We start from the raw sequence: 16183 nt of genomic DNA, 5'->3' as shown, positions 1-16183 counted from the left end.
CATCATTAGAGACAGTGCAACAGGTGACTGCAATACCTTGTCCTGAAAAGTAGATCTACCACAGCAATGGAGTTATTCAACAAAAGCTGGCATCACCAAGTCCATGGCAAGAAGTTTGTCAATGCCACAGATCATCAGAGATGGAAAACAATCTGTCTGATTTATTCACATTAGTTCATGGTAAAGTCAAGGATGAGCATATTTACTGATGTAAAACCACTACAGAGAACTATTAGCAGTCTTACAAAACACACCGACTCTGTTATGTATATAACCAATCTTGCAACATAGATGAAAATAGATTGAAGACACACAATCAACACCTGTAATCATACATCAGGTGTAGGAAGGGTTACACAATATTGACATCAAGCATGGTCACAAAATGGACAGTGTGGATTTTCAAAAAATAAAAGTAGACCTGGTCAGGCACTACTTGCCACAGAGTGGGATCCACATGCACAAGCAAAACAGATCCCTGTAAATATGAGAAAAGTTGGAAAAAGCAGTCTTTAAAATTACAAAACACAAAAATTTAAATGAAAACTAAATCTGTAGAATAAAGGAAAGTGTCGACAAATGTATAAACAAAAACCAGCACTTCTGTGAAGTACTACAACTAATCAAGAAGTGATTACCAAGTGCAAATGTGAAGGGTGTGCTTCTACCAGTGGAGAGCTCTGCATGATCATGTGAATTAGGATATGTAGAAACAGGAGGTAGAAGGCTACTTGCAAGTTTTAAAGATCTGCACCAATAGACTAGTACTAGTCAAAAAAAGCTGTTTGGAGAGAATGGGCAAAACAACATATTAGAAATGATACAGTATGGTTGGTTATTTAATCCCCTACAGCACTTACAGTTGTTTCTAAACATTTTATAGTCAGAGATAGAGTTTAAATTATTCTTAAACCTCACTGATATTTTTTTTTTTATTATGTATGTTAAGTTTTAAAATGTACAATTAAAGGGTATAAGCATTTTCAAATATACATCACAGTTTGCATCCATTCTCAAGGCTTATGATATTATTGTGACAAATGTTGCATGTGTTTCCCAAAGAAAATGTAATATACCTCAAAGCCATTAATGATGTGTCTTGAGATTAATAACAAGTTGTAAAAGAGAAGAAAAAAAAACATTAAGAATTACTAGCATCATCAAAACTTACCAATATATCTGTGTTACTTCTGCCAGTTGAACAACTGTCATGTTCTTGTACACCTTACTAGCATCATCAAAACTTACCAATATATCCGTGTTACTTCTGCTAGTTGAACAACTGTCATGTTCTTGTACACCTTACTAGCATCATCAAAACTTACCAATATATCTGTGTTACTTCTGCTAGTTGAACAACTGTCATGTTCTTGTACACCTTACTGACATCATCAAAACTTACCAATATCTCTGTGTTACTTCTGCTAGTTGAACAACTGTCATGTTCTTGTACACCTTACTAACATCATCAAAACTTACCAATATCTCTGTGTTACTTCTGCTAGTTGAACAACTGTCATGTTCTTGTACACCTTACTGACATCATCAAAACTTACCAATATCTCTGTGTTACTTCTGCTAGTTGAACAACTGTCATGTTCTTGTACACTTTACTAACATCATCAAAACTTACCAATATCTCTGTGTGTTACTTCTGCTAGTTGAACAACTGTCATGTTCTTGTACACCTTACTAGCATCATCAAAACTTACCAATATATCTGTGTTACTTCTGCTAGTTGAACAACTGTCATGTTCTTGTACACCTTACTAGCATCATCAAAACTTACCAATATATCTGTGTTACTTCTGCTAGTTGAACAACTGTCATGTTCTTGTACACCTTACTAGCATCATCAAAACTTACCAATATCTCTGTGTTACTTCTGCTAGTTGAACAACTGTCATGTTCTTGTACACCTTACTGACATCATCAAAACTTACCAATATCTCTGTGTTACTTCTGCTAGTTGAACAACTGTCATGTTCTTGTACACCTTACTAGCATCATCAAAACTTACCAATATCTCTGTGTGTTACTTCTGCTAGTTGAACAACTGTCATGTTCTTGTACACTTTACTAGCATCATCAAAACTTACCAATATATCTGTGTTACTTCTGCTAGTTGAACAACTGTCATGTTCTTGTACACCTTACTGACATCATCAAAACTTACCAATATCTCTGTGTTACTTCTGCTAGTTGAACAACTGTCATGTTCTTGTACACCTTACTAGCATCATCAAAACTTACCAATATCTCTGTGTGTTACTTCTGCTAGTTGAACAACTGTCATGTTCTTGTACACTTTACTAGCATCATCAAAACTTACCAATATATCTGTGTTACTTCTGCTAGTTGAACAACTGTCATGTTCTTGTACACCTTACTAACATCATCAAAACTTACCAATATATCCGTGTTACTTCTGCTAGTTGAACAACTGTCATGTTCTTGTACACCTTACTAACATCATCAAAACTTACCAATATATCCGTGTTACTTCTGCTAGTTGAACAACTGTCATGTTCTTGTACACTTTACTAACATCATCAAAACTTACCAATATCTCCGTGTTACTTCTGCTAGTTGAATAACTGTCATGTTCTTGTACACCTTACTAACATCATCAAAACTTACCAATATCTCTGTGTGTTACTTCTGCTAGTTCAGCAACTGTCATGTTCTTCCATATCTTAATAACATCATCTTTGTGTTTTGCTTTTGGTGTGAAGTGGATGCTATTTTTATGTTTCTAAACAGGAAATTAAAAACATGCTTAACATCTTCAGTAAAGTATTCATATGAACATATTCACAATTTCTGTTTCATATTATTATTATTAATTTTGTGAGCACATTTTTCCAAAAACTGTCTTGTGACTTTACACTAAGCCATTAAATTTTCTTGTCCAGTTGTAATGGCAGATACTCTGAAATATTAATTCTTTGGTAAGCTTTCCAAGCAACATTCAAAGTTTCAAAATACAGATATCCACAAAGTAGTAGGTTTGTATTAATTATTAAATCAAATTTTTACTTTACCTTTTCTTCTCCTGTTTTTCGCTTTTTTAAACAGAACTCAGATGAGTGGAAGAGAGCACTTTGATAAGTGTTACATAAGGAGCATGGCATGTTCTTTCTTAGAAGCATTAGCCCTGAGGGTAAGCCCACAAAACATGATTTTTTTACTGTCTGAAGACCTATGGTATACATCACACGTGAGGGAAGTGGCCGAGTGTGGAAGTCATACATTTTTATCAGATGCTTTAGATATGAAGATCTTCTGACAAATTAAATAACAGAATTATCACAATGGCTTCTTAGTTCCCAGAATATCATTAACACAGGCATTATTTGAAACACTACTTAATTAAAAACATTACAAAAAGGGAAGAAATATTGTTACATTTATCCATTAACAAAAATATAGTTATCTTATTTCATTAAAAGTACAATAGTCTCTTTGTGCGTCACTAAATACAAAGCTACACAATGGCTTATCAGTGCTATGCTCAATTAAAATCTAGTTTTTAACACTATAAACTTTCAAGCTTACTGCTGAGCTACTATAAAAGAAATACAAGTCATAATATTTTTTTTAAAACAACAGATCTGTGTACATTTACAAACTATAAGTACAGGGGTGGTTCTGTCAAGATATATCATGACTTTTGTCAAATGTTCAAAAACTAAAATATCAGAAGATGGGTAACCTGCAACTTGAGAATGTTTAGATAATAAGGGTTTCTCCTTCAAGCACAAATTCCCCAATTTACCTTAAAGAAGTGATGTTTACTTTTCATAAGTTCCTGGATTATTGGCTTTCTTTAGCATAATATTTGTTACTGAAGTATAGACTTGTTTGTTTTTTGGTAACTACACAGATACACATTATGCTATTTCCTACATGCCCAATGGATACTAGAACACAGATGTAAGCCTTCAGACTTGCCACTGAAACAGGTTAGGTCAAGCAAATGTCAGCTACTGTTATAATGTACATTTTGCACATCAAACCTACTTATATCACCCTTTGCAGGTTTTTAATAATGTATAATATGTACACTAAACCTATCTATATCAATCTCTAAAGACCGGTTTCATTACTATTATGGAATTGCAGTTGCATATTGCCTGGCTTGTGCAGAAAGTACCAGACTTTAATATTTCTTCTAGTGAGGTACACCAGGAATTATTATTGTTTAAGTTGACATACCTGTCCTATTTTTATAAAGTCAAAAAACAGAACATAAATAGATTTGAAAGTACTAACATGAATATAGCCTTTTGAGTTCACAAAATATAAAACTGAAATACAACAACACCTTTAACTTCTTAGTACACAAAATAAAAGGTTAAGAAATGTGCAAAATATAAAGATGAAATTTGCAAGTAGATAAGTCAAATTCAGAAGAACAAAATCACAAAACTTGAAAGCAGGTGTTACTATTGTACTCAACTGTAGGCTTTTTACTTTAATGACTATCTAGGTATCTGTCGGCATTTCGGTAATGTTTTGAAACAACTTGTAATAAATAAAGCGATCCTTACCTTCGGAGTAAACCGCTTGTTACACTTGAAAGCATAAGGAAGCTGATAAAATATTAAACTAAAAAAAGAACAATGTTCAAACTAGCAGGAAAGTATTCATATGCAACTGACACATAGAACCATATTAAGTACTATCATAGTTCACATGTTATAGTACCTACTACTGGTATTGCACGACGAGCACATAGTCATTTAAATTACAAAACCATACGCATTTTTATTTTTACACTGCAACTAAATTAACGCTAAGTGCAAAGAATAAATCGGAGCTTGTTTTATATGTCAGTCGTATATTGCCAATGAAGTTTACTCAACTAAGCATTTTTACAACTAAAATGCTATAAATATATTAGCCTGGATAAAATTACAAATAAATAACAACTAATTGCACTATACATAAGATGAACAAACATCATCAACACGCTATTACAAAAAAAAGCACGAACTACAGCGACATACTTGCAGCACACTCTATTCTATTAAAGGAACGATTAATTCCTGTTACAAATTATTAATATAACATATTTCGCCCGTGTCTTCATATCAAAATATTGTTTACAAATTTTTCAGAAGAAACAGGCCTGGCATGGCCAAGCGCGTAAGGCGTGCGACTCGTAATCCGAGGGTCGCGGGTTCGCGCCCGCGTCGCGCTAAACATGCTCGCCCTCCCAGCCGTGGGGGTGTATAATGTGACGGTCAATCCCACTATTCGTTGGTAAAAGAGTAGCCCAAGAGTTGGCGGTGGGTGGTGATGACTAGCTGCCTTCCCTCTAGTCTTACACTGCTAAATTAGGGACGGCTAGCACAGATAGCCCTCGTGTAGCTTTGTGCGAAATTCCAAAACAAACAAACAATCGGAAGAAACACGAAAAACTATTACTGTGATCACCAAAACAGGTTCTCGTTGTCACAAAAGTTTATGAGGTTATCATCAGCTATAACTACACACACACACACACTTAAATACAGTCATCTAACACATTTTCATTATCAAGTGAACGAGGCAGCATTGATTAGGTACAACAAAACGTAACTCTGCACCACAAAGCGCTGTCACATATACAGTAATGTTCTTGTGATAACATTTATTTCATCATAAACACGATAAGCATCATTAGTTTGGTTTGTTTGGTTTTATTTTGAATTTCGCGTAAAGCTAAACGAGGGCTATCTGGGCTAGCCGTCCCTAATTTAACAGTGTAAGACTAGAGGGAAGGCAGCTAGTCATCACCACTCATCACCAACTCTTAGGCTACTCTTTTACCAACGAATAGTGGTATTGATCGTCACATTATAATGCCCCCACGGTTGAAAGGGCGAGCATGTTTGGTGTGACGGGGATTCGAACCCGCGACCCTGTGATTACGAGTCGAGTGCCTTAACCATCTGGCCTTGCCGGGCCATCATCATTAGACTACAGCCTCTCATCAGCAGAAAGGCAACACATCCTTCATGAACGTGTACACGAACATAGACCCTGCATTGTTTTGTCTTCAGACATGTTTTTCATAAGATTTACTGTAATTTTCACTTATGGTTTTAATCTTTTGTTACTATTCATCGAGCAGTCTTTATTTACTTACTTTTTGATTATATGAAAGATCTATACTAAATTTTAAACTTATCAGTTGGAGTTTTCCCTGAAAATTATGTTCATTTTGTTTTTTAAATGACCTCGTACTTTTCGGGACATATATTTACCCACAGTTTAACTCAATGGCTTTTGACCAATAGTCTTCAAAGTCGTCATAAGGCCTATATATAGCTCTTTTTTTTTTCTAAAAGATAAAATAAAGTAAACAAATAGTTTGTTTGTTTTGGAATTTCGCACAAAGCTACTCGAGGGCTATCTGTGCTAGCCGTCCCTAATTTAGCAGTGTAAGACTAGAGGGAAGGCAGCTAGTCATCACCACCCACCGCCAACTCTTGGGCTACTCTTTTACCAACGAATAGTGGGATTGACCGTCACATTATACGCCCCCACGGCTGGGAGGGCGAGCATGTTTAGCGCGACGCGGGCGCGAACCCGCGACCCTCGGATTACGAGTCGCACGCCTTACGCGCTTGGCCATGCCGGGCCATAAAGTAAACAAATAGACTTTAAAAAACGTACAATTAGAACATCAGCTTCGTGGTTTAATTAATTAACTGAATTTTACATTTAGTTCCTTTGTATTGATAACAACCGAAATTTCTAACATTCCTTCATTGGAATTACCAAATACAATAACTGTCACTAAAAATATTAAAATGTGGTGACGTGCCTGCCGTTTTGCTGTATGGGGATGGTTTCATTCTGAGTTTAAATTTTGAATTCCCAACCTCTTCTGTTTGTTACTTCAGCTGAGACTGCCTCGTGATGGTTTCATTCTGAGTTTAAATTTTGAATTCCCAACCTCCTCTGTTTGTTACTTCAGCTGAGACTGCCTCGTGATGGTTTCATTCTGAGTTTAAATTTTGAATTCCCAACCTCCTCTGTTTGTTACTTCAGCTGAGACTGCCTCGTGATGGTTTCATTCTGAGTTTAAATTTTGAATTTCCAACCTCCTCTGTTTGTTACTTCAGCTGAGACTGCCTCGTGATGGTTTCATTCTGAGTTTAAATTTTGAATTCCCAACCTCCTCTGTTTGTTACTTCAGCTGAGACTGCCTCGTGATGGTTTCATTCTGAGTTTAAATTTTGAATTCCCAACCTCCTCTGTTTGTTACTTCAGCTGAGACTGCCTCGTGATGGTTTCATTCTGAGTTTAAATTTTGAATTTCCAACCTCCTCTGTTTGTTACTTCAGCTGAGACTGCCTCGTGATGGTTTCATTCTGAGTTTAAATTTTGAATTCCCAACCTCCTCTGTTTGTTACTTCAGCTGAGACTGCCTCGTGATGGTTTCATTCTGAGTTTAAATTTTGAATTCCCAACCTACTCTGTTTGTTACTTCAGCTGAGACTGCCTCGTGATGGTTTCATTCTGAGTTTAAATTTTGAATTTCCAACCTCCTCTGTTTGTTACTTCAGCTGAGACTGCCTCGTGATGGTTTCATTCTGAGTTTAAATTTTGAATTCCCAACCTCCTCTGTTTGTTACTTCAGCTGAGACTGCCTCGTGATGGTTTCATTCTGAGTTTAAATTTTGAATTCCCAACCTCCTCTGTTTGTTACTTCAGCTGAGACTGCCTCGTGATGGTTTCATTCTGAGTTCAAATTTTGAATTCCCAACCTCCTCTGTTTGTTACTTCAGCTGAGACTGCCTCGTGATGGTTTCATTCTGAGTTCAAATTTTGAATTCCCAACCTCCTCTGTTTGTTACTTCAGCTGAGACTGCCTCGTGATGGTTTCATTCTGAGTTTAAATTTTGAATTCCCAACCTCCCTCTGTTTGTTACTTCAGCTGAGACTGCCTCGTGATGGTTTCATTCTGAGTTCAAATTTTGAATTCCCAACCTCCTCTGTTTGTTACTTCAGCTGAGACTGCCTCGTGATGGTTTCATTCTGAGTTTAAATTTTGAATTCCCAACCTCCTCTGTTTGTTACTTCAGCTAAGACTGCCTCGTGATGGTTTCATTCTGAGTTTAAATTTTGAATTTCCAACCTCCACTGTTTGTTACTTCAGCTGAGACTGCCTCGTGATGATTTCATTCTGAGTTTAAATTTTGAATTCCCAGCCTCCTCTGTTTGTTACTTCAGCTGAGACTGCCTCGTGATGGTTTCATTCTGAGTTTAAATTTTGAATTCCCAACCTCCTCTGTTTGTTACTTCAGCTGAGACTGCCTCGTGATGGTTTCATTCTGAGTTTAAATTTTGAATTTTCAACCTCCTCTGTTTGTTACTTCAGTTGAGACTGCCTCATGTTTCGCTACTGCAGCTTCAACATTTACTTTTGCTTCTTGTTCTCTCTTCCAAACGTAGATGAAATAGTTTCGTTTTTGTCTCTCCCTCTTGGAATCCTCGGGAATGTGCCTTTTGTTTTATCTTTCTCCAAAATTTTCATGTTGAATGTGAGGCTTCTTTGTTTTATGAGCCTTGTCTATGTGGGGGCCTGGCATGGCCAAGCGCGTAAGGCGTGCGACTCGTAATCCGAGGGTCGCGGGTTCGCGCCCGCGTCGCGCTAAACATGCTCGCCCTCCCAGCCGTGGGGGCGTATAATGTGACGGTCAATCCTACTATTCGTTGGTAAAAGAGTAGCCCAAGAGTTGGCGGTGGGTGGTGATGACTAGCTGCCTTCCCTCTAGTCTTACACTGCTAAATTAGGGACGGCTAGCACAGATAGCCCTCGAGTAGCTTTGTGCGAAATTCCAAAACAAACAAACTTGTCTCTGTGATTTCTTTTAAAAGTTCAGGAATATAATTTTTCTCTCCATTTACACATATTCATCTCCTACTCAAATATTTGTTTATTCACACGTTTCACATTCATTTGAAGGCTTTTCATCACAATATTATCAGCTTTATCAGGAATATTGCACATAGTTGTTTTACATCTTTGCCCTCAGTTTTCTTCCAGTTACTGTAGTTTCATTTTTTTGCCTCTTCAAACTGTCATTTTTCTTTCACCTCATTAAATATCCTCTCCAGGACCTTTGTCTTGTTTTTTTGTGTGAGTGAAGAGCAGGTATTTCTTATATATATAGACATATATGTCTCTTCAGCTGATGCAGTTCTTAACGCCTCTTCTTTATCCTTTTGTTCCTTTCCATTATCCCTCGCATATCAGTATCTTGGAGGCAATTATTTTATTAAAACCACTTGTTGGCTCTGGTCGTTGGAAGCTCCATTTTAACACTATGTTACAACTATTGATATCCTCAGATACTTTCTAAAGACTTTTTCTGTAGTTCTTCTTTCCATCTCATCTGTTTCACATGGCAGGAGACAATTCATTGACTTCATTCTGTGGTTTTACTTCTGTTTTTTATCATTTCTACGAGTATGGAAAGTTTAGAATAATATCAAATTGTCAAACTTAATTCAGCTTTGGTTTTCCTTGATTGTTGATTAATCAGTTTAATCATTTTTAGTAGACACTACAAACCTATAAGATTCTTTAGTTCGACTGTAATAGTTAAATGTGTGGTTCTCAGTCCTTTATTTGCATTGCCAAATGGTTAGGGTGCTCGACTTGTAATTTGAGAGTCGCGGATTCGAATCCCCGTCACACCAAACATGCTAGCCCTTTCAGCCATGAGGATGTTTTAATGTGACCGTCAATCCTATTATTGGTAAAAGAGTAGTCCAAGAGTTGGTGGTGGGTGGTGATGATTAGCTGAGTTCCCTCTAGTCTTACACTGTTAAAGTAGGGACGGGTAGCGCATGTAATCCTCGTATAGCTTTACGTGAAACTCAAAACAAACAAATTTTCCTTCCAGTGGGATATGTGCCAATTCTTTTTCACAGACCTGGTAGGTTTTAGTTAGAAGTTGTCACCGGTGGTTCCTCTGCTCTATGAACATAATAATGTACACTTTATTAACATCTGTTGTCACCGGTGGTTCCTCTGCTCTATGAACATAATAATGTACACTTTATTAACATCTTCATACTTGCTTCTTCTAACGTAATTTTTTATACCTCTCATCTTTGGAATACCTCTTTTGTTTGGGTCAGATTTGGATCTCTATTTCAGTCTCAATCCCTGTCACGTAATTATTATTAAAAATAGTTACTTCAAATTTGCTTACCAATCCTATAACCATTCCAGCTTTAAGACAGGTATCCAATTACTCATAATTACTAAAAAAAAAAAATACCTAACTTTATTCACCATCAGATAAATAACTTTCCAAGTTTGTTATGCTTACATTATTGACAGAAAATAGTTCATTCTTCGCATTGCTTCTTTAACCATCATTTTCAGGAACCAAAGAACTAAAATTCATTCACATAACACCACTCACGTATAATGAAGTACTGTTATTCCTTATACGACATACACTCATGCAGTACACTTTCTGTCCATCGATCTAGCTGACGTCAAATAGCTTTCATATGGAAAATTGGTACACTCATTGCTCTGGTAAAACTAATGGATGACTTCCATAATATGTTCGTCCCAAGGATACCAGTTTCAAATATAAGTTTAGCAATATCAACCTTCATTCTATAACAAACAATATCCCAGCTGCAGCTAAAGATCAGGCTTTCCACTTACACTTTGTCTATCACCATTTGCCACAAAGCAGGTGATAATATTTGACGTGAGTAGTGTTCTGATTTCTCCTCAGTCAGACAAGAATTCCATCTCTTATCCTCTCAGGTATGTACAAAGTTACATCCAAATCTGAGAAAGCTGGACTGAACACTAAACCATTCAATGCTCTTCTAACTCAGTAGCCAACCCAACGTTACCACATCATACCTGATCACTATGGAAGCTATCTCAGTTAACGTGAGGATATTCCTTATTCCCAAGTGGTGTCTCGTGGCTTATGCATGTGGATAACGTCTTGATCTGTTATCACAATCGCAGAGTATACTTTGTCGTAGAAATGGCGCGAACAGTTTGCATAAGTAGCCAGATTATTGAGGATATTGCTGTTCTGGGCATCAAATTTTGGCTAAAGAATCACCTGATTTATCACCGAGTCAAATCAGCAGTGCCAGTCTAGAACAACTGTGTCCCTATTGTCTTTTCATACCTTATTTAAATGTTGAATAAGGTCAGAGGTTGGATCGTGTAGGTTCAGAACTAGGTGTTGATTTTGTTTGTAATTAAGCACAAAGTTACACAATGGCTTATCTGTGCTGTGCTCACGACGGATATCAAAACCCGATTTCTAAGTATGTAAATCAGCAGACATACTGCTGTGCCACTGCGAGCAACAGTTGTTGAACTGTCTGCTTCTAATTCCAGTCCTTTCAATTATATATCTAAAACTCTTCATGTAATAGTCCATATTTTCTTTTGCAACTCCTTTAAACACCAGGAGCAAACTCTGTTTGACTTCACTCACAACCACGTGATACTTGCCAAAACTTCATCCGCGTGGTTTACTTGTCAGCGCCGACCTGAGATGCCACCAATATCGTGGGTGCAAGGAATAAAAGTTATTTATGGACTCCAATACTCATAAGAGTTGTCAGTCCCTGGTTCATGTCAGTAATGCTTAACTTGCAGCTCTGCATAGCCCCAGGTTTCTTTGCAATTCTTTGCCAAAGAGGCTTCCATCACTTCACAGTTAATGGTCTTTACCTGTGATTATTCATTGTTTCACCTGTGATGGAATTAGTTCTGACTGGTAAAGCTGACTATCAGTGACACAGCCACTCCTTCTTGGCTGGTCCTGACCAGAGTTTGACTGTGGCGTTCCAGTTGGTAATGATTTAAGAGTCCTGTAGAAACCTCCCTATCTGGTTAAAAACACAAGTGCCTTGTTTTCTTGTGGTAGGATTGATTCTAATGGGAAATTTGCAGTTGCATTATCAGCAGAAATTTAAATTAATTACAGTTCAATAGACAGCATTACTCATGCTTGTAAAATGAAAACGTCCACAACAAAATCCAGACGTGATGTCACCAAAACCTTTCTTTACCATTCACCTTCTGTTATTTTTCAGACTGATTTAATCAAAGAGTATCAGATAAGTCTGCTTTTTCTAATGAAAGTGACAAGCAGGACAAATTACAATTTGAACTCTACAGTAACTGAGTTTTAAGATTAACAAATAGTAAGACTAAAAGCATGTAAAGTAAAATGAATAATATTTATTAAGCAATGAAAAACACAGTGTATCTGACTGCAGAGAATAATAGAATACAACTTCTGAATTTGTGAATCAATTGTCTTCATTCCTGTACAAAACCAGTTAATTAAGAAACTTGTTGGAATAGTGTGAAATACTTCTAAATTAACAGGGAATGTTAGATATACAAATTAACAAATAGCGAGTCACATGATTGTCTTTCGTCATTTAACATGAGGGTGACTAACCGACAGATTTAATTTTTTCTTTGATATGGTTAGACTCATCCTTAGGGTATTTAGAATTATTACTAGCTGTTGATTCTTTACAACCACGACTGTAATGGGCAGACTTCCTAAACTATAACAATTGTATCTATCTCGTATTAGTTGAGACAAGATACTCACAACAGGCTTCTTTATATACGTTATCAGAGTTCAAACATTTATTGTCCGCAGTTTGTAATTAATTAACCAAAATAACCTCGTCTATTTTATGTGACTGTTCAAAGTGAGAGTAACTGTTTACAAATTACTGGATATATAAAGATGTGTTTAACTGTTTATCAGGCTGTATCATCCATTGGTCAAAATTATTATATCAATAAATCCATTATATGTTATAAACAGATAAAGTTTCACTAGACAGAAAGTTTACATGGTATACTGGTTACTACTGATACTGTATAAAACAAACTACTTTACTGGTTGTTTCACTAGACATGAAGTATAATACATGATATACTGAATACTACTGGTACTGTATAAAACAAACTACTTTACTGGTTGTTTCACTAGACATGAAGTATAATACATGATATACTGGTTACTACTGATACTGTATAAAACAAACTACTTTACTGGTTGTTTCACTAGACATGAAGTATAATACATGATATACTGGTTATTACTGATACTGTATGAAACAAACTACTTTACTGGTTGTTTCATTAGACATGAAGTATAATACATGATATACTGGTTACTACTGATACTGTATAAAACAAACTACTTTACTGGTTCAGTTTCACTAGCCATGAAGTATAATACATGATATACTGATTACTACTGATACTGTGTAAAACAAACTACTTTACTGGTTCAGTTTCACTAGCCATGAAGTATAATACATGATATACTGGTTACTACTGGTGCTGTATAAAACAAACTACTTTACTGGTTCAGTTTCACTAGACATGAAGTATAATACATGATATACTGGTTATTACTGATACTGTATGAAACAAACTACTTTACTGGTTCAGTTTCACTAGACATGAAGTATAATACATGGTATACTGGTTACTACTGGTACTGTATAAAACAAACTACTTTACTGGTTGTTTCATTAGACATGAAGTATAATACATGATATACTGGTTACTACTGGTACTGTATAAAACAAACTACTTTACTGGTTGTTTCACTAGACATGAAGTATAATACATGGTATACTGGTTACTACTGGTACTGTATAAAACAAACTACTTTACTGGTTGTTTCACTAGACATGAAGTATAATACATGATATACTGGTTATTACTGATACTGTATGAAACAAACTACTTTACTGGTTGTTTCATTAGACATGAAGTATAATACATGGTACACTGGTTACTACTGGTACTGTATAAAACAAACTACTTTACTGGTTGTTTCACTAGACATGAAGTAAAATACATGATATACTGGTTATTACTGATACTGTATGAAACAAACTACTTTACTGGTTGTTTCATTAGACATGAAGTATAATACATGATATACTGGTTACTACTGGTACTGTATAAAACAAACTACTTTACTGGTTGTTTCATTAGACATGAAGTATAATACATGATATACTGGTTACTACTGGTACTGTATAAAACAAACTACTTTACTGGTTGTTTCACTAGACATCAAGTATAATACATGGTATACTGGTTACTACTGATACTGTATAAAACAAACTACTTTACTGGTTGTTTCACTAGACATGAAGTATAATACATGGTATACTGGTTACTACTGGTACTGTATAAAACAAACTACTTTACTGGTTGTTTCATTAGACATGAAGTATAATACATGATATACTGGTTACTACTGGTACTGTATAAAACAAACTACTTTACTGGTTGTTTCACTAGACATGAAGTATAATACATGATATACTGGTTACTACTGATACTGTATAAAACAAACTACTTTACTGGTTGTTTCACTAGACATGAAGTATAATACATGATATACTGGTTACTACTGATACTGTATAAAACAAACTACTTTACTGGTTGTTTCACTAGACATGAAGTATAATACATGATATACTGGTTACTACTGATACTGTATAAAACAAACTACTTTACTGGTTGTTTCACTAGACATGAAGTATAATACATGATATACTGGTTACTACTGATACTGTATAAAACAAACTACTTTACTGGTTGTTTCACTAGACATGAAGTATAATACATGATATACTGGTTACTACTGATACTGTATAAAACAAACTACTTTACTGGTTGTTTCACTAGACATGAAGTATAATACATGGTATACTGGTTACTACTGATACTGTATAAAACAAACTACTTTACTGGTTGTTTCACTAGACATGAAGTATAATACATGGTATACTGGTTACTACTGGTACCGTATAAAACAAACTACTTTACTGGTTGTTTCATTAGTCATGAAGTATAATACATGATATACTGGTTACTACTGATACTGTATAAAACAAACTACTTTACTGGCTCAGTTTCACTAGACATGAAGTATAATACATGGTATACTGGTTACTACTGGTACTGTATAAAACAAACTACTTTACTAATTGTTTCACTAGACATGAAGTATAATACATGATATACTGGTTACTACTGATACTGTATAAGACAAACTACTTTACTGGTTGTTTCACTAGACATGAAGTATAATACATGATATACTGAATACTACTGGTACTTATAAAACAAACTACTTTACTGGTTGTTTCACTAGACATGAAGTATAATACATGATATACTGGTTACTACTGGTACTGTACAAGACAAACTACTTTACTGGTTGTTTCACTAGACATGAAGTATAATACATGATATACTGGTTACTACTGATACTGTATAAAACAAACTACTTTACTGGTTCAGTTTCACTAGCCATGAAGTATAATACATGATATACTGGTTACTACTGATACTGTATAAAACAAACTACTTTACTGGTTCAGTTTCACTAGCCATGAAGTATAATACATGATATACTGATTACTACTGATACTGTATAAAACAAACTACTTTACTGGTTCAGTTTCACTAGCCATGAAGTATAATACATGATATACTGGTTACTACTGGTGCTGTATAAAACAAACTACTTTACTGGTTCAGTTTCACTAGACATGAAGTATAATACATGATATACTGGTTACTACTGATACTGTATAAAACAAACTACTTTACTGGTTCAGTTTCACTAGCCATGAAGTATAATACATGATATACTGGTTACTACTGGTACTGTATAAAACAAACTACTTTACTGGTTGTTTCACTAGACATGAAGTATAATACATGATATACTGGTTACTACTGGTACTGTATAAGACAAACTTTACTTTACTGGTTGTTTCACTAGACATGAAGTATAATACATGATATACTGGTTACTACTGATACTGTATAAAACAAACTACTTTACTGGTTGTTTCACTAGACATAAAGTATAATACATGATATACTGGTTACTACTGATACTGTATAAAACAAACTACTTTACTGGTTCAGTTTCACTAGACATGAAGTATAATACATGATATACTGGTTACTACTGATACTGTATAAAACAAACTACTTTACTGGTTGTTTCACTAGACATGAAGTATAATACATGATATACTGGTTACTACTGATACTGTATAAAACAAACTACTTTACTGGTTGTTTCACTAGACATGAAGTATAATACATGAT

General features: G+C 35.3%; 1 protein-coding gene across 1 annotated transcript; it reads right to left on the bottom strand.

Annotated features, from left to right (window-relative positions):
* Positions 1 to 307: 307 nt before the first annotated feature.
* LOC143248411 (uncharacterized) lies at positions 308 to 5012 on the bottom strand. Its single transcript, XM_076496764.1, has 4 exons — positions 4554 to 5012; positions 3045 to 3285; positions 2641 to 2755; positions 308 to 781 (listed from the first exon to the last, which is right to left on the bottom strand). Exons 1-4 carry the CDS (start codon positions 4586 to 4588, stop codon positions 768 to 770), a joined length of 405 nt encoding a protein of 134 aa, XP_076352879.1. The 5' UTR covers positions 4589 to 5012; the 3' UTR covers positions 308 to 767.
* Positions 5013 to 16183: the final 11171 nt, after the last annotated feature.

This window comes from Tachypleus tridentatus, chromosome 4 (assembly GCF_004210375.1).
Source record: "Tachypleus tridentatus isolate NWPU-2018 chromosome 4, ASM421037v1, whole genome shotgun sequence".
NCBI classification, from domain to species: Eukaryota; Metazoa; Arthropoda; class Merostomata; order Xiphosura; family Limulidae; genus Tachypleus; species Tachypleus tridentatus.
Note: the sequence above shows the minus strand (reverse complement) of the source record. Positions and strands in the feature narration are given on the sequence as shown.

Bases quoted from the DNA above. Each gene is read 5' to 3' on its own strand.
- LOC143248411 (XM_076496764.1), bottom strand. From the start codon at position 4,588: ATGCTTTCAAGTGTAACAAGCGGTTTACTCCGAAG. The intron at 3,286-4,553 runs GTAAGGATCGCT...TTAATTTGTCAG, and splicing joins ACAAGCGGTTTACTCCGAAG to AAGATCTTCATATCTAAAGC. The intron at 2,756-3,044 runs GTAAAGTAAAAA...TTTCCTGTTTAG, and splicing joins GAAAAACAGGAGAAGAAAAG to AAACATAAAAATAGCATCCA.